This window comes from Puma concolor, chromosome B3, assembly GCF_028749965.1.
Source record: "Puma concolor isolate L17-30 chromosome B3, mPumCon1.1.hap2, whole genome shotgun sequence".
In the NCBI taxonomy this organism is placed as follows: Eukaryota; Metazoa; Chordata; class Mammalia; order Carnivora; family Felidae; genus Puma; species Puma concolor.
The window spans coordinates 13,560,327-13,584,304 of record NC_141672.1 but is presented as its reverse complement, the minus strand read 5'-3'; the positions used below and the strand labels follow the sequence as shown (position 1 = coordinate 13,584,304).

General features: G+C 38.6%; 1 protein-coding gene across 2 annotated transcripts in view; it reads right to left on the bottom strand.

The window, feature by feature from the left end:
- Positions 1-23,978, bottom strand: part of CATSPERB (catsper channel auxiliary subunit beta) — a 108,447-nt gene that overhangs the window by 7,593 nt on the left and 76,876 nt on the right. The window contains exons 19-27 of one of the 2 annotated variants that reach the window (XM_086708991.1): positions 22,208-22,398; positions 19,919-20,257; positions 14,526-14,665; positions 11,516-11,713; positions 10,580-10,690; positions 6,201-6,311; positions 4,731-4,866; positions 3,109-3,209; positions 2,351-2,425 (exon numbers count right to left, since the gene is read on the bottom strand). In XM_086708991.1, the coding sequence (XP_086565117.1) occupies positions 2,351-2,425; positions 3,109-3,209; positions 4,731-4,866; positions 6,201-6,311; positions 10,580-10,690; positions 11,516-11,713; positions 14,526-14,665; positions 19,919-20,257; positions 22,208-22,398 (1,402 nt within the window). The remainder of the gene's footprint in view (positions 1-2,350; positions 2,426-3,108; positions 3,210-4,730; positions 4,867-6,200; positions 6,312-10,579; positions 10,691-11,515; positions 11,714-14,525; positions 14,666-19,918; positions 20,258-22,207; positions 22,399-23,978) is intronic. The other variant, XM_086708992.1, reaches the window with a different exon arrangement.

The window sequence follows — 23,978 nt, the reverse complement described above, 5'->3', positions numbered from 1 at the left end:
CATTACTGGGGCTGGCCTTAGGGCAGGGTCAGGATAGAAAAAGGAGAGGGAAAACTATAGAAAGCTTATGAAGGTAATTGAAGAAGATATAAAGAAATGGAAAGACATTCCCTGCTCATGGATTGGAAGAATAAATATTGTCAAAAGGTCAATACTACCCAAAGCTATTTCCACATTCAATGCAATCCCAATCAAAATTGCACCAGCATTCTTCTCGAAACTAGAACAAGCAATCCTAAAATTCATATGGAACCACAAAAGGCCCCGAATAGCCAAAGTAATTTTGAAGAAGAAGACCAAAGCAGGAGGCATCACAATCCCAGACTTTAGCCTCTACTACAAAGCTATAATCATCAAGACAGCATGGTATTGGCACAAAAACAGACACATAGACCAATGGAATAGAATAGAAACCCCAGAACTAGACCCACAAATGTATGGCCAACTCATCTTTGACAAAGCAGGAAAGAACATCCAATGGAAAAAAGACAGTCTCTTTAACAAATGGTGCTGGGAAAACTGGACAGCAACATGCAGAAGGTTGAAACTAGACCACTTTCTCACACCATTCACAAAAATAAACTCAAAATGGATAAAGGACCTGAATGTGAGACAGGAAACCATCAAAACCCTAGAGGAGAAAGCAGGAAAAGACCTCTCTGACCTCAGCCGTAGCAATCTCTTACTTGACACATCCCCAAAGGCAAGGGAATTAAAAGCAAAAATGAATTACTGGGACCTTATGAAGATAAAAAGCTTCTGCACAGCAAAGGAAACAACCAACAAAACTAAAAGGCAACCAACGGAATGGGAAAAGATATTTGCAAATGACATATTGGACAAAGGGCTAGTATCCAAAATCTATAAAGAGTTCACCAAACTCCACACCCGAAAAACAAATAACCCAGTGAAGAAATGGGCAGAAAACATGAATAGACACTTCTCTAAAGAAGACATCCGGATGGCCAACAGGCACATGAAAAGATGCTCAACGTCGCTCCTTATCAGAGAAATACAAATCAAAACCACACTCAGATATCACCTCACGCCAGTCAGAGTGGCCAAAATGAACAAATCAGGAGACTATAGATGCTGGAGAGGATGTGGAGAAACGGAACCCTCTTGCACTGTTGGTGGGAATGCAAATTGGTGCAGCCACTCTGGAAAACAGTGTGGAGGTTCCTCAGAAGATTAAAAATAGACCTACCCTATGACCCAGCAATAGCACTGCTAGGAATTTACCCAAGGGATACAGGAGTACTGATGCATAGGGGCACTTGTACCCCAATATTTATAGCAGCACTCTCAACAATAGCCAAATTATGGAAAGAGCCTAAATGTCCATCAACTGATGAATGGATAAAGAAATTGTGGTTTATATACACAATGGAGTACTACATGGCAATGAGAAAGAACGAAATATGGCCCTTTGTAGCAACGTGGATGGAACTGGAGAGTGTGATGCTAAGTGAAATAAGCCATACAGAGAAATACAGATACCATATGTTTTCACTCTTATGTGGATCCTGAGAAACTTAACAGAAACCCATGGGGGAGGGGACAGAAAAAAAAAAAAAAAAGAGGTTAGAGTGGGAGAGAGCCAAAGCATAAGAGACTCTTAAAAAGTGAGAATAAACTGAGGGTTGATGGGGGGTGGGAGGGAGGGGAGGGTGGGTGATGGGTATTGAGGAAGGCACCTTTTGGGATGAGCACTGGGTGTTGTATGGAAACCAATTTGACAATAAATTTCATATATTGAAAAAAAAAAAGAAAAAGGAGAGGGGTGGGGAAAGAGGGAGAGAGAGAGAGAGAGAGATTTTATTTTTGATAATGTGGTATCACTATTCGATAATGAATGAGTCATTAATCAATTAACTCAAATTCTCATTCCCTGCCCCCTAAGGGGCACTGATTTTGGTTCCAAATACTTTTGGATCCTGACAGCTTTAGGCGTATTAAGACTATCATCACAACAATGATAATCAAAGGGAAGATCATAATGGAAACTTGAGTGTTATAGACCTGTGTTCCTCTGGGGAGATGCCGTGAGAGGAGGTGCGGTAAAAGTCTGAAAACTGAGTTAAATATGGAAGATGGAGAGAGAATAAAAACAAATACAAGCACTTATTAAAATTTTCCCAGCATTGCTGGGTCCTATACCTGTCATGCACTCTGCCTTCACCATTACTGACAATGTCATCCCCATTCTTCAGGATCTCTGGTCTCCAAGCCTTGTGTATCACACAAATTATGCTGTTTGTTTTTTTTCTCTTTAGTGTCTCTTGCACTGACATTTGTCATGTTACTTCCCCAGCCATCGTCCCATGAGTACCTTGTGCATTTACTATACCTGAAATTCTTCAACTAAGTTGCAAAAAGTGACGCCCGGAACAACAGACACTCTGAAGTGAAAAAGTTCAGAGCCCTGTGGAAAAAACACACCTGGTCATTAGCAGCATGGACACGTATATTCCTTCAAGCTAAAATACACACTGTGGCCACTTTCCCTACAGATGATGCATAGAAAAATCCGATCCCCTTCCTAAGGCTTTTGCACATCTACTTCATGTATCAAAATTAGAACGGAGGGAGAAGGACAAATAGGTGATACCTCTTTTTAGAATGAAGAAACAGAGACACAAAACCTAACACGGACTTGACGAGTAATTTGGGCTAATCATCATATTCATGGTTTTGATACGTTCACTAATTGTTACTGACTTTTATAATTACCTAGATTATATCAATTTCATGTGTTCTCATGGGCGGCTATGAAGACATACCTGTATACATCCAAACGTACACACAAGAAAACTCATTTACCTCCTAAATTTTGGAAATAACGTTTCTGCTCTACCTTGAAAAATAACCTATTAGTGTTGCCTATCAGCTCAAAAACTAGTCAAGTGTTCAATTTAACTTTCAGATACCTTTTGAAATACTGATGTCAAGAGAAATGGAGGAAAAATAAACACTTTTCCGTATATCTTAAAGATACAGTTTCTGCTACTGACGGACAGCTATACTTTAAAACGTAAACCAATCTTAGTTTAGACACATGTTCTTTGTGAACTCAAAACAGGAAAAACAAAAATGCTGTCAACTCACCTTTATACTTAAGTTGAGGCCTAAAGGATTATACACTGGAGCATCAAGACGTGGTTCTAAGTAATCTTTCAATTTTTTTACATTCTCTGGTACACTGTGTTCTAAAAGTACATGAGGTATATTTTAAGCACATTATGCTGTTTGCACATTTTGCATAAAATTTACTACGTACATCAAGGTACAATGAAGGAATTTACTCCGTAACATGGCTAAGTTATCCCAGACTTTCAGTTCTGCTTGACTTTATAGAAAATGTACTTAGGGAAATGAGGCCAACAATGCATCTTCTCAAGGACATTGTCAAGAAGGACAAGCCCTTTGACCACTTCATTCAGGCTGCCCTTTTCTTCCAACCACATGCTTATGACAAGTTCTAACCTGTACATACTTTATATCTTTGGCAATGAGATAATGCAACCTTAGTGGTTGATAAATGATTTTCGATAAGGTGGCAGAAAACTTTCACAATAGGATCACTTAATCTTTTCTAAAAGAAACGATCAGGTGTTCTTGCTTTTCTTGTAATTCTTTCTAAAACCAGATATATGGTGTGGGGATTAGAAATTGCAGTGGTATAATGGTACATGGGATCTAAGGGAGGAGAAAGCTTTGATAGCAGCATTTGCCAATTTCCATGGTATAAATAGCCTCACCATGGCTAATCTCCAGCTACTAATGGCTTAACAACCAGTACACAAAACGCTTGAATATTTAACAATTGATGCTCAAAAGCTGGCAACATTAGACTCCAGCATACCACAGAAAATGGGGATGTTAGTAAAGTGAAATAGTAGTTTTCTTTGCTAGATTTTTCATTTCAAGAATGCATATACTGGGCAGAGTAAGACTCACTGAACACCCAGTGTCTGGATATTTGGTAACATTAATAACTGGCCAAAATTTCATTTAATTCTATCTATCAATCTGTCTGTCTACTTACTGATCGAGTGGGAGATTGCCTCAAAGTATTTATAAACAAAATGTGCAGGAAAAAGTTGTATATTCGAGGTAACATTGAATTGTGGTAAATTTAATTTTAATTTAATTTTATTTTTTTACAATTTTACTTTCAAGTAATCTCTACACCCAACATGGGGCTTAAACTTACAACCCTGAGATCAAGAGTTGCGTGCCCTACTGACTAAGCCAGCCAGGTGCCCCTGATTTTTCTTGTTTAAAAAAATTTCTGCATCTTTTAAATTATTTTACCATAGAATTTTGAAAAAACTTTGCTCATATTAGAGAGTAGATTCTATAGGCTATCTGGCCACATCTTTTAGAACCTTCTCTGTAACACAGCGAAACCATTCGAAAGAGACACTAGACCAACGTGTAGCACAAATTCAATCAATCGTTTTTGCTACTCATCTACAAAATGGCTTTCAAATGTTTTACAGTTCAAATTCTTCAAAAATGCTGTTATGCCACGAAATCCAGGGCACCAAAAGTAATAATGAAATACGTGGGAGACAAGGAGGACAGTAAACCGCAAGTTGCCAACGGACTCAAATTCTTTTCCAAAGAACTATTGGTTGTTGTAAACTGGTTTTATAAGCCGCTTACCTAGGTAATAACAACATTACTTATAAGACAAAATAATTATAGAAGAAAGCAAATCCTACTTAGTTTCCAATTTTCCCTCCTGTTCACTTCAGTCACGGTAACCAGATACGGCATTTCCACTGGGATATGTCCATCCTCACTGTAAATTTCCAAAGAAATTGGATATTGTGTAACTGGAAACTTAAAACGAGGAACCTAAAATGCAAATTGCGAGAATGAATGTCAATTTGGACAATTCAGGACTAATTTCATTTCCTGGTAAAGAGTGAATAGATACATTCTCCAAGAGCTTGGCCATTCTAAGGGACATGTGCCTCAGGGCTTCTGCCTTCTCAGGGCGTGAAAAACACGGTGTCTTACAGCAGAATTAACGTGAACTCCAAAAGTAATACACAAACATTGTGGTAACAAAATTCATGACTTTCTATTGGTCTTTTTCAGAAATTTTCTATGATAGTATTCAAACCTTTTTGGCTAACCCACATCTCAAACGGCACTGCATGAGGTGGCTCTTGGCCACCTCTCTCACACCTCTCTCCCAGCCAGCCATGATCTTTCAGCCACACTCTTTAAGCTCAGGCTCTGGAGTCAGAGCTGAAATCTAACTCTTTCATGTATCAGCAAGGTGATCTTTGGCAAATTACCTGGCTTGTCAGTGCCCTGAATTGGAGACAAATCACCAAGAATGCGTAGAGCAGCGTTTGGCAGTCAGCAAATGTTCAAGAGATACATTGTAATTCAGTGAGGGGAGAGTTGCAGGGGTATATGTGACACTCCTCACAATTCACTGAACGCTAAGTCTACGCCCAACATGGTATTCAGTGATTTTATCTTTATATCAAAGATTTTATAAAAATCAAATCATTTAATATAATGCTATAGATAGATAGATAGATAGATAGAAGACAGAGATGGAGAGTCTATAATGCTATTATATAGTCTTACAAGGCCTTGAAATAGATCTACTTGAAAGCTATACTAAGTGGACATTTAACTCACCTATTGCAAACATCAATATCCATTTGATACACTCTTGGATGTCTTGAGGCTAACAGAATAAAACATTTGACACAGAACCCTTCTCTTAACCAATATACTATACTGTCTTCTATTTTGTGGCTGCTACCAGACCAAACTCCTTGATTACAAGGACTTGATCTCCCATATTCCCAGCACTGACACTCATGTACACATTTTTTTTTTTAGTGAATCAATGTTCACCATAATCTAGTGTAGCGTAGGACAGGTCACAAATTGTTTTCATACAGATACGTGCCTGTGTGCGTATCTTCGTAAGAATCTTGTGAAATGGACGGGGTAGGGCGGGTATTCTTCTATCTTGTAGAGTGGTTAATTAACTGGTTTAGGCACATTTAAATCCAGATTTTTCTAGCTCTGTGTCCTATTTAATTCTGTGTCACAATGAGATGTTTCTTTGTCTTAACACTCAGGTTTAATCAAACTGCACATTTCAAAATCTTTATTGATATGAAAGTATTTTGTCTTTGGGTAATTAAAAATTAGCTTACCTTTTCTCTGCAGTCTGAGAAAGCAACAGCATGTGAAAATTTCTGATCATTTGTGCAATTACACTCTTCCCGAGTAGACGCATTAGCACACTGTTTGAATTTACCAGATTTCTGCAAATAGAATACAGGTTGACTTGGTTTTTTTGTGGCAGGCTTTCTGCCAACTGAGTAAATGTTCAATAAATATTTGTTCCCTGAATGCATAAAATCCCTGAGAAGTTAAGAGGGCAAAAATATCCATTAATAATGAAGTAAAAGTTGATTCTCTCCACCTTTCTTCAATTCTCTTTTTTATTCACCTCCACTCTAATCTTTACTACTTCCTTCTATCTGCTTACTTTGAGTAATACTATATTATTTTAATTACTTTTTATATAGAGGAAGACAAATCCATTTTCTGTTCTTCAGATTATTATTATTATTTTATTATTTTTTTTTTAATTTTTTTTTCAACGTTTTTATTTATTTTTGGGACAGAGAGAGACAGAGCATGAACGGGGGAGGGGCAGAGAGAGAGGGAGACACAGAATCGGAAACAGGCTCCAGGCTCCGAGCCATCAGCCCAGAGCCTGACGCGGGGTTCGAACTCACGGACCGCGAGATCGTGACCTGGCTGAAGCCGGACGCTTAACCGACTGCGCCACCCAGACGCCCCTATTATTTTATTTTTAATGTTTATTTTGGAGAGAGAGAAAGAGGGAGAGAGAGAGAGCAAGCATGAGTGAGGAAGGGGCAAAGAGAGAGGGAGACACAGAATCCAAAGCAGGCTCCAGGCTCTGAGCTGACAGCCCAGAGCCTCACACGGGGCTTGAACCCACGAACTACAAGATCATGACCAGAGCTGCAGTTGGACACTTACCCGACAGAGCCACCCAGGAGCCCCTTCAGATTATTTATTAATACAAATTTTCTTTTCACTATGAGCTTTAGAATAAGCCCACCGTGTTCCCTCAAACATACCCTGGTGGGTTTTGATTGTATTTGCACTGAATGCAGTGCAATTACCCTGGAGAGAACTGAGCTTTTAATGGTGAACCTTCCCATCAAGAACATGAGACTTCTCTCAATTTATTAGGTGTTTTTTATGTGCTTCACCTAAATCATACAATGTTTTTCATACCTGCCTTACACATAATTTTAGATTAAATTCTACATCTTTTATTGTATGCAGATGAAGTGTGGGTTGTTTTTCATTATTACTTCCAATTAATTAGTACAGATATATAGGAACATTACTGATTTTTCTTTGTGATCTGATATCCATTGGACTACATTAGTGATAATTATTATTCATTTTAATAGTTTGCCAGTGGTTTCTTCCATATTTCTAAGTAAGTAATTATATGTGGAAATGGTGAGTTTTGTCTCTTTACAATATTTACACTTTATTTATTTTTTGTTGTGTTGGCTTAGGTTGACCCTACAGAACAAAATAAAATAGAAGCATTGAAGCATTCATGCTTTAATATTGAATTTTATATGTTTGCTAAGGACTTCTCACCGATTTTATTGCATTGGGTGGTATCACTTCTATTTCTGGTTTACATAAACTTATTCAGAAATGAATGTTACATTGTATCAAATATGTTTTATGGCTTCTGTTGAGATTAGTTTTACTTCAATCCATTTATACAGTATGTTATTTTAATGTTTTCCTACGCTCAAACTTGCTCACACTGGAGAAACTCTACAGTCTCCTGATACACTATGGTGTTAGTGTATTCCTGCATTTGACTTGCTGGTAATATTTTACTTAGGATTTTTCACAAGTCACACTAGACAGATTTAGGGGTGAGTGAATTAAAGATATATGTGTGTCTGCACGTACTATTTTCTTTTTGCATTGTTTTGCATTTCTTTAATTTGAATTAAAGTTATAGAATGCGGACCATATTAAGCCTTTTTGGAATTCGTTGAGACTTTATTACAAAATAAGCCATCACTTTGTATGAATGTTCCACGCAGACTGAACGGAATGTGTATTCTCTGTTTTACACAGACACACTCACTGCGCTCCGTGCCTCCCGGTTCTCCTGACTCATGGAGCTCTTTGCCATGACTGCCCTTGTGACAACACCGCCTCTCCTGGGATGCTCTCTGTCTCTCCCTTACCCTCTTCTACACCCTGCCTTGCTCTTCCTTTGTTGGCTCACCCCTACTCCTCTTTCAGTCTGACTCCCTTGGACTAGATTATATGCCCCTGATCCACAGTCATCGTGTGTTTTGTGTCTATTTCTACTACTTGGCTGTCTTAAATGTAAGGGTAAGGATTAACTAGGAGAGGTTTTTTTAATGCACATTTCAGGACTGCACCCATAGTTTCTGATTCAGTAGCTGCGAGGGACAATTGAGAAAGCTGCATTGCAGAAATATGCCTAGATAATTCTGCTTCGGGTTATGCACGGCCATACATAGAGAAACAGTATTTAATTTGTACAACTTTTTTGTTTAACTCCTATCCTCCCCCATTACAGGAAAGATCTATAAAGGTATCTGTTTGTCTTGTTTGTTGCTGTATCCTCAGAGAACATCTGTTTGTACAGTAGTTGATAGCACTAGAAATGTTGAAATTAACATGTGTGTGTGTTGGGGCGCCTGGGTGGCTCAGTCGGTTAAGCGTCCGACTTTGGCTCAGGTCACGATCTCGCGGTCCGTGAGTTCGAGCCCCGCGTCGGGCTCTGGGCTGATGGCTCGGAGCCTGGACCCTCCTTCCGATTCTGTGTCTCCCTCTCTCTCTGCCCCTCCCCCGTTCATGCTCTGTCTCTCTCGGTCTCAAAAATAAATAAACGTTAAAAAAAAATTAAAAAAAAAAAAGAAATTAACATGTGTCGACTGCATAAAAAGTACACTAAAAAAGTACTGACTTAGCTGTAAATTAGATACAGTTACTATTCAACTCCCAAGAGAATCTTGAAAATCCAAACAAATTAAGGATTTCCACGTAAGTGTAGTAAAATCATATTTCAGTAGTGGAAGCTTGGTTCTAGTGACACAACAGGGTTTATCTTTGGGGAAAAAAAGGGGGAATCAAAGCAGAACTCAGTATTATAGCTGGTCATTGCCTGGAATGGAGCTTCTTACACCAAAATGCAAGATTCAACCAAAAGTCAACCTCCCCCTGTGTTACGTGTGTAACAATATTTGCACAAGTGTGTATTATTAGTTTGTCCAACAGTCTTAAAGCACTCTTTACGTCTGGCACTGTTCTGGGAACTAAAGAGGCAGCAGAGGAGAAGATTTCAAATCAACAGCAACAACCCTGACTTATCCAGCTTATCTTTTTATGAATCATGATAACTAAAACAAATGAGCAAAATCCGTAAAATTATAATAAGTGCAATGAAGAACAATAAGGGAGAGAAGGGGGACAAGGAGTGGGTGACAACGGAAGTGGAGTTTCCAATTCTAAATAGAATGGTCAAGGCAGGCCTCACAATGATGGTGGCATTGAAGCAAAGACCTGAGGACAGTGACAGAGTGTGCCGTGTGCTCTCTGGCAGAAGAGCATCCCAGACAGGAATTTTTTCAGCTGCAAAGGCCCTGAGTTGGAAATATGTCTGGCATATCTGAAGAACCACGTGGAGGCCAGTGTGGCTAGAGCAGATTAACCCTGGGGGAAATCAGGTCAGACGCAATGCCAAGGCCAAATCATGAAGGACCTGATAGACCTCTGTGAGAATTTGGCTTTTACTCCCAATGACATGGGGTGACAAGAGAGAGTTCTGAACAAGAGAAAGAACCATTTTATGTCTTTGTGTACGTGTGCGTGCACATACACAGTGCGTGCGGATATGGAATGGATGTGGATGTCTGTGCACGTCTACAGGCAGGTAGGTGCGTTACCCATCACGTACTCTTCCTCGGAACCTATTGGTTTCTCTCTGTTCTTCCCACCGTGTTCAGTCCACACTCCAGAGAGTGTGGTTGTTCTCTAGGAAGAACCTTGGCAGCACTTTAAGTGTGCCTGTGTTGGACCAAACAGTCTTCTTTCCTCAAGGACAACCCTTCACTTCACTAGGCTGGACATGAAATGGGCCTGGGGCTCCTTTCCTTTGAGAAAAGAAACTCTCACGCCACGTATCCCCTTGGAAATCCAGATGGGAACCAGGGAACAGTCAGCAGAAAGGGGTCCACTTAGACTTCTTGGCTCCAAAACAACCTCTAGAAATAGCAGTGAGAGGAGACGGGGCTAAAGGAGGAGGAAGAGGAAGAGGGCAGGAGTCGTAGTAATAATAACAGTGCTGACATATCAGGGCAGGTAGAACATTGTTTAGAATACACCTTCTCATTTAATCCCTGCAGCTAGGGCCATCTGTAATTTCACTGAATGATTTCTCGAATTCAAATAAGTACTGGTTTAAATGTGAAAAATTATTTACCTTTGACTTAGGAAATAGATTTCTCGGTATGGGTTTGCTAGGGTCTGCATGGTAAAAATTATCTGTGAGGGGAATGGCAATCCCCATATTAGATGGAGGCCGGTAGTTGACCTGTAAGTGACCAAGCAAAGAAAACAGGTAATTCATTGTTATTTACTAAGTCTTTAACTTAAAAATCTTGCTTTTCCATAAAAACATTCAAAGCAATTTTTTTTTTTTAATTTTTAGTTCCAGGTATTAGAGTCCATTTCTACTTCCCCTGCACTCCTTACACCTTATTCTTCTGGAATTTCGACAACCTCAACCCATGGTAATAGAAATGTTTGCAACTTGTAAATAGGTGAAAAAAATGTTAGTAGATAAAATAGCTACCATGAAGCAAATGCAATAAAGTTTCAACACTTTATAAAAAGTCTTAGTGATGTCTTTAGTAAATAAACCTTCAAGTTTGGTTATTTGCTTTTTTGTCACAGAGAAAATTAAAAGTAATAGTTAGCAAAGAATAATATATATATATATATATATATATATATATTTTTTTTTTTTTTTTTTTTTTAAGGTGTCACAGATACTGACAAGGCACAAATGAAAACTATAACTACATCACAATGGAACCAGTAAACTATCAGCCCGGGACAGTTCAACATAATGACAAATCACTGTATATTACAAAATCCCCGAGATTATGCCACCATAATATAGCATAAAGTGATTTTTAAAATGGTGGCACTGAGTTACCAAGAAAAATCATTATTTCAGGAAGTTCTTATATTTTAGAAATAAATAATCATCACATCCTCAAAATGACAAGAAGTTTGAAAAATAACCAGTGTTTTGAGTATCTTAGGAAAGAAACGTTCAGACACGATGGCCAGCCAATCACACAAAAGTAGTGTGTCATGGGCACCCTTACGACAATGTGCTTGGGTTTCTTACCGGCAAAGTTTTGATCATATTGAACCCCTGACTGTCTTTGTGAATGCCGCTAGTCCAGTCTTCCAGTGGGATAGGTTTACTCGGAATATGATGCATGGATTTGAGATAACTACAGCTGTTTTTCAATGTTGGCACGACTGTTGTGACAAAGCACTCAGTAGATGCTCCCCAGACAACTAACGCCAATGAGGTTGAACCCTGGAAATATCCAAGTAAATGAAGATTACTTAAAGTAACTGTTACAGGCTCAAGTGTGTTCACTCAAAATTTGTATGTTGAAGCCCTAACTCCCAGTGTCTCAGAACGTGGCTGTTATTTAGAGACAGGGCCTTCACAGAGGGGATTAAGTTAAACTGAGATCATCAGGGTGCACCCTAATTTGATATAATGGCTGTCTTTATAACAAGAGGAAATTTGAACACAGACACACGCAGAGGTGAGACAGTGTAAAGACGCGAGGAAAAGACGGCTGTCTACAAGCCAGGGCGTGAGGCCTCAGAAGAAACCAACCCTGCTGACATCTTGATCTGGGAATTCCAGCCCCCACACCCGTGAGAAAATGAATTTCTGTGGTTTAAGACTCCTAGTCTGTGGTATTTTGTTATGACAACCCAAGTAAACTAACACAGTGACCAATGAAAGAATATACAAAGAGAGGGGCGCCTGGGTGGTCAGTCCGTTCAGTGTCTGACTGGGGCTCAGGTCAATGATCTGTTTGTGAATTTGAGCCTCGCATTGGGATCTGTGCGGACAGCTCAGAGCCTGGAGCCTGTTTCAGATTCTGTGTCTCCATCTCTTTCTCTCTCTGCCCCTCCCTGCTTGTGGTCTCTCTCTCAAAAATAATAAACATTAAAAAAATTTAAGAATATCTGAAAAGAAATGAGTGAAAATAGAAATAGAGAGATATGTTTGACCATAAAGATTGTTTGAGAATAAATCATGACAGAAAACGCTTTCTTTTCCAGGAAGAAGTACATTGCAATCTAACAGCTGTGGGCAACACTGGAAATGAGAAAGCTTATGAAATAAACTCCATTATTACACCCTACTCAGACTGATGATGCTTCCCCCCCTTCCCTCATGAACATCTGGAGATTTGCTTGGATGATGTGAATAAAATAACTTCCACTGGTATTCATTTTGAAAAGAAGATATACATGTAGCAATTGCTGTAGCTCACAAAGATATGTTTTTAGTAGGAATTTATGCACAAAATGTGTGTTTGAACACATTTTGTTGAATATTCAACAAAATTAGCTATATTCCGTTTGAAATTTTAAAGTCTTTTTGGAATTTTAAAAATCTAGAAATACTAATAACTGTAGTGATGTTGTAGACTGTACCTCTGTCCCCATACTCTGTACCCATTAAACATGATGTATTTTTAAAAAGTTTTACCAAAATACATTGGACCAGAATCTAAACACGGTTTGTTCTACCATTAAAGAGAATATGGTTAGGGGCACCTGGGTGGCGCAGTTGGTTAAGCGTCCGACTTCAGCCAGGTCACGATCTCGCGGTCCGTGGGTTCGAGCCCCGCATCGGGCTCTGGGCTGACGGCTCAGAGCCTGGAGCCTGTTTCCGATTCTGTGTCTCCCTCTCTCTCTGCCCCTCCCCCGTTCATTGCTCTGTCTCTCTCTGTCCCAAAAATAAATAAAAAACGTTGAAAAAAAAATAAAAAAAAAAAAAAAAAAAAAAAAGAGAATATGGTTAGGGTTGGGAGACATGCAAGTTAAATAAGAGACAAGGAAGCAAACAAAAAAAAAATCCAAAATGTTGGACATTCTATAACACAACTGATCTGATTTCTACGACTCAATGACAAGGGAAGAAAATGGACTGGTACCTACCTTCAAACAAAAGACACTTCAGAGAAAAATACTTACGTGCTGTGTGAATCTTGTTTGGATCCAAATTCAAACAAAACAATGATAAAGATATTTTTAAGAAAATTGGGGAAATTTGATTATGGACTAGGTTTTATAGGATGCCAAAAAATTGTTTAAAAAGTTTTAGGAAAAACAATGGCATGATAATAGTTATGTGAGAGATAGTCACATATTTTTTATACACGTGTATTGAATCATGTAAGAAGTGGAATGGCATGATGTTTGCTTTCATTCTGAAATATCTCAGACGATAAACCAAAAACCAAAGAGCGGGGGGAAGGGGTGATGATAAAACAAAAGTAGCAATGTCTTGACTACTGTTTGAGTATTAAGTACATGGAAATTCTACTTGTTTCTGCATCCAAAAACCTTCATGATAAAAACAACTTTGAAATATGTAGAAAAATATTTAGTAACTCAAAAGGATTAACGCATATAGTTAAATGGAAGGGGCACAATGTTCAAAGTGTATGTACAAAGCTCTCCCAGTTTTAGGGAAAAAAAGAAAAGAAAAATACGGTTCGTTTATAGTGACTGAGGATTTTCTACATGCCAGACATTATTTAAAAACATTTTTTTTAATGTTTATTTCTGAGAGACAGAGAGAGAGAGAGAGAGAGACAGGCAGAGAGAGAGAGGGAGACACAGAATCCGAAGCAGGCTCCAGGCTCTGAGCTGTCAGCACAGAGCCCAATGTGGGGCTCAAATTTGTGAACCACGAGGTCATGAACAGAAGTCCAACCGACTGAGCCACCCAGGTGCCCCTAGACATTGTTTTAGATGTCCTACTTGAATTATCACATTTAATTCTCAAAAACAACCCTATGAGGTAGGTATTATCATTACCATCTCCATTTTCTAGATGAGGATACTGAGCCATGGTAAAGTGACCTTCCCAAGTTCACAGACAGTACCAGAAGATCTATACCAGCCAGTCTTCTCCAAAACTCATTCAACCTCTGTTCTGTAATGCTACGATGCCTTTGGTTAATTCCCAAATGTTAAAAGTGCTTAGTCATTCTTGATAGATAGGGTTATGTGTGATTTTCTCTTCTTTCTCTTAGTTTATACTCTAAGTTTTCCATAATTAATAGATTTTTTTTTTGTAACTAAAATCTTACTTGACGTAAAGCTTTGCTAGCTGCAGAAATTTTCATTACATAACTATCAGTATCATCAAAAGAGCCTTCAGTTTTAACTTCTAACAAATTTGGGTTTCCAACAATGACATTCAGTAGTGGTATTTCAAGTGTTCGAACACCTATGGAAACAAGGCCAAAGTTTAAAATTAGTTAAAATTAAATCACTGGGTGTCAACTATACTAAAATATCTGTATCTACATTTATATCTATCTCTCCAGGTAAAATTCTTCTGGAAATTAATAAAAAAGAAAAAATTAAATCATGAAATATTTATTTTTTATTTACTTTTTTAAATATTTATTGAGAGAGAGAGAGAGAGGGAATGAATCCCAAGCAGGCTCTGCACTGTCAGTGCAGAGCCCCATGTGAGGCTCTAACTCATGAACCGCGAGGTCATGACCTGAGCCGAAATCAAAAGTTGGACGCTTAACCAACTGAGCAACCCAAGGGCTGCATAATCATGAAAATTTTAAACAATTTCATAATGACTGGCTAATCAGGATTCTAGAACATCTGCAGAGTCCGTTATGAAGGATGCATAATGGCCACAAATATAGTTAGGAATTTATGTAGAGTTAACTTTGATGGTTCTTAGAAAAAATCAACTTTGCAAATATCTTCTCAAAGAAATATTGCTCCCCTCCACTTCTCGTTCTTCAGCCAAGTTCTCAAATGCATGGAAAGGTCACTTGGACAGTACCGGTCACACTGAACTGGATGGCTCAGGGAAGAAACTGAAGGATACGTGCTCAGTTAAAAGAGCTGTCGGCCACCGTTGCCAAGACAAAACTAGGCAGTTAACGCGGCACATCGTCAGGCCAGTCTCTGCCTTGCCATCACTCCATACTGAGAAATTTAATAGAAAAAGAGATTTGTCAGAGCAAGTAGTCTAACTTCCATCCTTACTAATCAGAAAGGGCTGAGAAGTAGGAAATGATTAGCCTGAAGTTTCATCTGCAACAGTTTCCCTTAAACCAGAGCGATCTGGCCAGTGCTTTCTAAACTATCATCGGGTATTCTGTTAACACGCAGATTCTGATTTAGCGGGGTCTGTGGAGGGCACTGAAGTTCCGCACCCCCCTCAGCTTTATTGACGTATAACTGACAAAGAAAACTGGATATATTTAAAGCGTATAATATGATGATTTCATGTATATATGTGTGTGTGTGTGTGTGTACATATACATAGACACTGTCAAATGATCATCACAATAAGTTAATTACACACCCACCACCTCACAGTTACTTTGTGTGTGTGGTGAGAACATATGAGATCTACTCTTAGAAAATTTCAAGGATATAATGCAGTACTATTAACTATAGTCACCATGTCATATATTACATCCCCAGAACTTACTTACTTTACGATGACTCAGTTTACAGTGAGAAGTATCTACTGACATCTGTCCATTTCTTTTTACTTCTGAACCCCTGGCAACCAGCATTCTACTCTCAATTTCTGTGAGTTAGACTTTTTAAAATTAGGGGCGCCTGGGTGGCGCAGTCGGTTAAGCGTCCGACTTCAGCCAGGTCACGATCTCGCGGTCCGTGAGTTCGAGCCCCGCGTCGGGCTCTGGGCTGATGGCTCAGAGCCTGGAGCCTGTTTCCGATTCTGTGTCTCCCTCTCTCTCTGCCCCTCCCCCGTTCATGCTCTGTCTCTCTCTGTCCCAAAAATGAATGAACGTTGAAAAAAAAAATTTTTTTAAATTAGACTCCACACCTGAGTGAGATAACACAGCATTTGTCTATCCCTATGTGGCTGATTTCACTTAGCATATCATACATATTCATCATACACACACACACACACACACACACACACACGTTTTCTTTATCCATTCATCCGTCAACCGACACTCAGGTTGTTTCCGCAGCTTGGCTATTGTAATGCCACAATGAATATGGGACTGCAGATATCTCTTTGAGATACTGATTACATCTCCTTCAGATAGACACCCAGACGTGCGATTGCTGGATCATATCATAGTTCTATTTCTAATTTTTTAGGAACTCCCATACTGTTTTCCATAGTGTCTGTTCCAGTTTACATTCCCACCAACAGTGCATGAGCTTTCCCTTTTCTCCGTATCTTCGGCAGTCCTTGCTAGCTCTTGGCGTTATGATACTAGTCATTCTAACAGGTGAGAGGTGATATCTCACTGTGGTCTTGATTTGCATTTTCCTAATGATTTGTGATGGTGAGCACCTTTTCACGTTATCTGTTGGCCATTCATATGCCTTCCTTGAAAAATGTCTATTCAGGTTCTTTGCCTATTTTTTTAATTGCATTATTTGTAGGGTTTTGTTTGTTTTTGCTATTGAGTTGTATGAGTTCCTTATGTATTGTAAGTATTACCCAACCCCTTATTGCACATACGGTTTGCAAATATTTTCACCCACTCTGTAGGTTGTCTTTTCATTTCGCTTATGGTTTCTTTTGCTGTGCAGAAGCTTTTCAGTTTGATGTAGTCCGACTTGTTTACTGCTGTTTTTGCTGCCCTTGAATTTTGTGTCATGTCCAAGTCATTGCCAAGACCAATGTCAAGGATCTTTCACCCTATCTTTTCTTCTGGAGTTTTATGGCTTCAGATCTTAACATTTAAGTCTTTATTCCATTTCATTAATTTTTGTGAGGGGTATAAGATAGGGGTCCAGTTTCATTCTTTTGGATATGATGATCCAGTTTTCCCAACACTGGATCTATCAGAGGATAGATCCCACTGTGTGTTCTTGCCTCCCTTGTCAAAGATTAGTTAACCATATATGTATGGGTTTATTTCTGGGCTTTCTATTCTTCTCCATTGGCCTATGTGTCTGCTTTTATGCCAGGACCATATGTTTTGATTAATATAGTGTTGTAATGTAGTTTGAAATCACGGAGTGTGATGCCTCCAGCTTTGTTCTTTCTTTTTTAAAAAAATTGTTTGTTATTTATTTTGAGAGAGAGAGAGCAAGGGAAGGGCAGAGAGAGAGAGAGACAGAGAGAGAGTCCCAAGCATGCTCCACGCTGTCAGTAAAGAGCCCGATATGGGGCTTGAACCCATAAACCGTGAGATCATGACCTGAGCCGAAAGAGTCAGACACTTAACTGAGTCACCCAGGTGCCCCTTAGCTTTGTTCTCTCCAAAGACTGCTTTACTATTCAGGGACTTTAATGTGATGTATGACATTAACAGAATGAAGGGTAAAATCATTGATCATCTCAATAAATGCAGAAAAAGCATTTGACAAAATAGGGGTTTTCACAGAAATAGAACAAAAAACCCTAAAATTTGTGTGGAACCACAAAAGACTCTGTACTTCGTAAAAGTACCCAGATGCTGCTGATGTGGCTCGTCAAGACACCCACACTTTGTATAGCATGCACTAGGCTTTTCTTCACAAAGAGGCAATTGAGTTGATTTGCTGATTACTATTGGCTTCCATCAAACTGAACAAGTAAAACTATATAATTCAACAACAAATTTGGTATATTTTAAAGCTGCAATAATTAGAACGCTGTAGGATTTGTGCCCGAATACAAAGAGATAACAAAGGAACAGAGTTTTAAATATCCAGAATGGTCCAAGTGATAGGTAAATTGTTTACAAGATAAAGTTGTATTTGAAATCAGTTAAGAAAGGACACACTGTTCAAGAAGTGATATTCGAACAACTAGCTAACCACCTACGATATACCAAAGCAAAATCTAGATCAGTTAAAGACTTGGAAAGTTAAAACTATAAAATTAAAACTCTAAAATTACTTGAAGGAAATATGGACAATGAGTCATATAATCAATGAGAGGATTCTAAGGGTTTCAAGAGGAAGCTTTCCACAAAATTTAAGTCCACAATATTGATTGAAACAGAAATAGATGTCCTCCATTTTTTTCGAAGGCTGTAATTTTCATTTGTATAAATTGTATTTGGTTCTGCTTTTCAAAATGAGCCCTTTTAAAAGTAGCGTTTTGTCCTTTCATCATGGTTCAGGTCTTCTTTTGTCTCTTCGAGAGTTTTACATGTACTTGTTTTATTGTGTCTTTCTGATTTTTCTATTACCTCAACTTCTTAGAGACTAAATATCAAGTTCTTGGAGAGAGCCTGCAGACTTTTACATTTAGGTCATTTTCTTACATGTTTTAAAATTCTTGTCCTTGGGACGCCTGGGCGGGTTAAGTGGTTCAGGTCATGATCTCACGGTTGTGGGATCGAGTCCTGCTTGGAATTCTTTCTCTCCTCCTCTCTCTGCCCTTCTCCTGCACATTCTCTCTCCCTCTCAAAATAAATAATAAGATAAACATTAAGAAAATAAAACAAGATTCTTTTCCTCAATTCATGTTCAATGGATATTGATTTTTCCACGGAAGTCTGTGTGCCCCGGGTCATGAAAGTATTCCTACGAAGCTCGCCTATGCTGGAGCCCAGGTCTTATAATTATTTCTCAGCTTGGGATTCCTGCAACTGGTGTGTAGTCTCTGGGGATTGTACAGTCTTGGAGTTTGGGGTTTTTAAGGAGTTGGGGTTTTTACAGGAGATCCTTTTTTTCCACTTTGAGTCTTGTGGAGATGATAACCTCCCGAGCTCCCTCTTTGGTTTGTTGGTAAAGTTTTCACAATCCCCTCTTCATGATTTAAGCTCTTAGCTTTACTTAATGGTCTTGGTTCCAACCTCCTATCACAAAGCATATTCTGCTAATGCTTGGGCATTAAAATCCATCCCTCTGTCTATATGGCCTATATCTGAGTCTCACATCCTTCAGGGAGCCACAAAGGAGCTAATTTATTTGGCTTTGAGTTCCCTCTTCATTTCTGGTGACAAGATTTTTTTCTCTTTTGCTCCCTTCCTTCCATCTTTCCTCCTCTCTTTCTAGCTCAGCTTTTTACTAAAATTTTTATTTTATTTTTCTAGTATGCCATTTCCCCATCATCTTTAGGAAGTTTAATATTACTTTTATAATAAATAAATGTCATGGAAAAATAGGGAAAAGTATAGAATTCTATTTTAAAAGGCTTTTGGGGGCTTAAAATAAATACTTGAAATAATTACAACAACACCAAAGTAACTAAAAGATTTTCTTTTCAGAGGACAGCAAAAATCTATACTAAAATCCTGTGTAAATTTGGGCTGGTAACTTAACTCACTTTCCTCATTTGTAAATGAGAATTAAAATCTAGCCTTTTAGAGTTGTTGTAAGTAGTAAAAATACACAAAAATAATTTAGTACAGAGCCTCACACACAGTAAGCATTCAGTCATTAGCAGCTCATACTGTGATTAGCAGAATGCCAGTTACTACATAAGCCAAAGATAAAGGAAATAATATCAAAGAATATATATTCCAGAAAAACAACAACATCTCCTTTTGATGTTTCCCAATACAAATAAGCTTACCTTTTGTATTAGGTATGACCTTAACTTTTAAAGTATGAGACTTCCCCAGATCAATGTATTTCAGGACACTGAGGGATAGGGAATCATCATGTTGTTGAAACCAGTAATTACATGGTTTTGCATATATTTTCCACATTCGTCCATTCCTGTGCCCAAAGTTGTATAAGAACCAGGAGTCTTTGGGGACGGTCATATTGTTGAGTACTTTTGCAGGCATGGTAGCAATAGCCAAGGCATTCTTATCATCTAAAATGCTTATGATCATGAAGCTGCTGTAACCAGGAATCACCACGGTCTTCTCCACATCCAGATCTTGAAATGAAGAAATGGTACCTGAGGCTAAAACAGGAATCATTTATTATAAAATAAAATAGCAAATGTTCTCCAAGCACACTGGTGGACGTAACTGATGAAAACACAATTTGAGTTTTTAAACTATGGTCTTAACCAGAGAACACGCTGGCCAGATTTTGAGGTCAGAATTCAAATTATTTTGTAGAAAGTATATCACAAATATGTCAAGCACAAACCTATACTTTATTATGAAACTAGTTCTATAAAATCCTTATCAGAAAAAAAAAATACCCACATAGGGCTAAGTAGTGACAAAAAAGCTGATTACTATAGAAATGCCAAGAACCTTAATAATTTAGAATCTTCACAAGAGAAGGATAACATAGCCAGTGATTCCCCAGCACCTAAAGGTGTGCCTATTACATAGAAGGTGCTCAACAAATATTTGCTGAGTAGATGAGTACTTGTTCAGAAAAAGCATGAAGATTTAAAAGAAACTAGACTTTAGGGAAGGACCGTGAGGAACACCACCATATAAGGAATGGAAAGGGAGAAAGATTTCACCACGCAGATAAAGAAGAAATCAGTGGAGAAAATCCATCAGAGAGGATGTGCAGGGAGCCAAAAGAAGGCTGTTTCAAGGAAGGGGAGTCATCACAATCAAATGTCTTTGATAGGTCATGAAACATACCACCACCACCAATATTCTCCTCATTCTGAAAAAATAAAGCGGTCAGAAGAGACCCTCATAGCTCTCTTTATCATGTACACATGCTCTAATTTCTCCCACTTAAAACAAACCAACAAAAATCCTTTCCCAGCTTTCTTTCAACTGCCACATAATCTCTCTCCTCCCCTTATAAAAACTTCCTTGAGACAGTTGCCTGCATTCACTGTCTTCAATTCCTCTCCTTTCCTAATGTTTAGAATCTAATCCAACCAGACTTTCATCTATCCTACTCCACCCAACAAAAGCTTTTGTCAGTAACTTTCATACAGATCTGCTGGTCAGTTTTCCTTCCTCTTCTGACCTGACCTCCTTCTTGAAAGACCTTCCTCACCTGGCTTCTGAGAGACAGTTTCTCTTAGTTCTTCTTTGAGCAGACCGTCCAGTCTCCTTTCCTGACTTGTCGGAATGTTAGGGACTGCATCTTAGGCCTTTTCTTTCCGTATTTACACTCATCTTGCGGGCGACGTCATCTGGTCGCATAGCATCAACTATCATACATGTACTGATGGCTCAAATTTCTCTCTCCAGTCCAGATGCCTTTCCTGAACTCCACATTTGTCTTCCTAAATGTGAACCTCATTTCCCCACTTGGATGAGTAACAGACATCTTCAATTTAATATAATCTCTCACCTGATCACTTCAACTTCGAAACTGATTTCTCTTGTCCTTTCCTTCTTAACCTCTCTCCATCACCTACGCAGTATATTCTCAACACGGGAACCAAAGTGAACATGTTAAAATCTAAGTCCAGTCGTGTTACTTTCTGCATGAAACCCTCCAATGGCTCCCCCATTTACTCACAATAAAATCCAAACCCTTACAGTAAACTATACTAACTTTGGCTTTGTATCTATCACGTATAATCCTTTGAAAAGAATTACCCTACATAACAGTGATTTAAAATTATTTTAGTAGGTAGGGCAAAATCTACATGAACAATTTTTTTTTTGGATTTCCGTTTTTTTTTTTTTTTTTTTTTTTTACTTCTCCTGAATACTGCTTATGATGAAATCAATAACATTACAGGCATAAAAGACAGGCACTAGTATCGGTGAAATATTAATGAAGTTATAGTTAGGGTTTGTTATATTAGAAACCAAAACTTCCTCCAGGAACCTGAGTATGTAGACTTCAGCAGATTGTCAACTGGACAAAATTTTGAAATATACTGTTTTATAAGTAAGCATGAACAATCCTCCTAAAAAGATAATTCTTCATCTTTTTTTTTTAAGCTATCAGAGATGTGCTATATTATTACACTTACTTTGCGGTTGAAGAGTAAGTTTATAGGTGACATTGCCAGTTTGAGTAATGGAAAGGGAACTAGACAAACAAGAGCTCTCGTTCACTTCTTCTATTCCAAAAGGGTCTATCACTTCCACAATAATAGAGGACAAAAATCCTTCAGTAAGGTTATGTTGTAGTATCTCTCTTATATAAGCTGTTCCAGTTTTCCTAAAGACCAAAGCAACAAATATCAAACCCATCTGGATAAAACAGTGGTTTAAATGAGCAAGTGTGTGAAAATATGATTTAGAAATATATCAAAAATGGCTAACAAATGAGTATTTGATTATCATTTATTCAACCTCACTAGCAATCAATGAAATCTCAACCACTGCAACTAGATACAGTTTTTTTTTTTTTTTTTTTAATTTTTTTTTTTCAACGTTTATTTATTTTTGGGACAGAGAGAGACAGAGCATGAACGGGGGAGGGGCAGAGAGAGAGGGAGACACAGAATCGGAAACAGGCTCCAGGCTCTGAGCCGTCAGCCCAGAGCCTGACGCGGGGCTCGAACTCACAGACCGCGAGATCGTGACCTGGCTGAAGCCGGACGCTTAACCGACTGCGCCACCCAGGCGCCCCTAGATACAGTTTTTCACCCATCAGAGATTAGCAAAGATTTTATTTATTTATTTATTTATTTATTTAATGTTTGTTTATTATTGAGAGACAGAGAGACACAGAGCATGAGCGGGGGAGGGGCAGAGACAGGAGAAGACATAGAATTAAGCAGGCTCCAGGCTCCGAGCTGTTGGCACAGAGCCCCGCGCGGGCCTCGAACTCACAAACCGGGAGATCATGACCTGAGCTAAAGTCGGAGGCTTAACTGTCTGAGCCACCCAGGCGCCCCAGCAAAGATTTTTAAATGACAGGGTTCAGGAGTGGCAGAATTGAGTGGAGATAGGCACTCATCCACTACTGATGGTTTGTAAATTGGTACAAGCTTCCCAGAAAGCAGACTGACATTGTGCATGAAGGGCTCTATCATTATTTCCCCTCTATGATTCCATAAGTCTACTGACAGGGCTCTATCCTAAGGCAATAACTTGAAACACAGAAAAAGAAAAAAAAGCTTTCCACACAAAGATGTTCATCATGGCATTATGATGAAAGTTAGAAATAAGAAATACCGACAATCAGAGAATTAAGTAAATGATAATACATGATCTAGTTAGAATAGATGTAACTATTAAAATCGTATTTAGAGGGGCGCCTGGGTGGCGCAGTCGGTTAAGCGTCCGACTTCAGCCAGGTCACGATCTTGCGGTCCGTGAGTTCGAGCCCCGCATCAGGCTCTGGGCTGATGGCTCAGAGCCTGGAGCCTGTTTCCGATTCTGTGTCTCCCTCTCTCTCTCTGCCCCTCCCCTGTTCATGCTCTGTCTCTCTCTGTCTGAAAAATAAATAAACGTTGAAAAAAAAATTAAAAAAATAAAAAATAAAAAAAATAAAATCGTATTTAGAAAGTGTTTTTCCTTCTATAAGGAAAGTGGTCATGTTCTAATGTCTAAATGAAAGAAGTAATGTGATCCGTGAGCGTGGAATGTTTTTCCGTTTCTTTGTGTCCTCGATTTCTTTCATAAGTGTTTTAAAGTTTTCAGAGTATAGATCTTTTACTTCTTTGGTCAGGTTTATTCCTTGGTATCTTACTGCTTTTGGTGCAATTATAAGTGGGATTGATTCCGTGATTTCTCTTTCCGCTGCTTCATTATTGGTGCATAGAAATGCAACAGATTTCTGTACGTTGATTT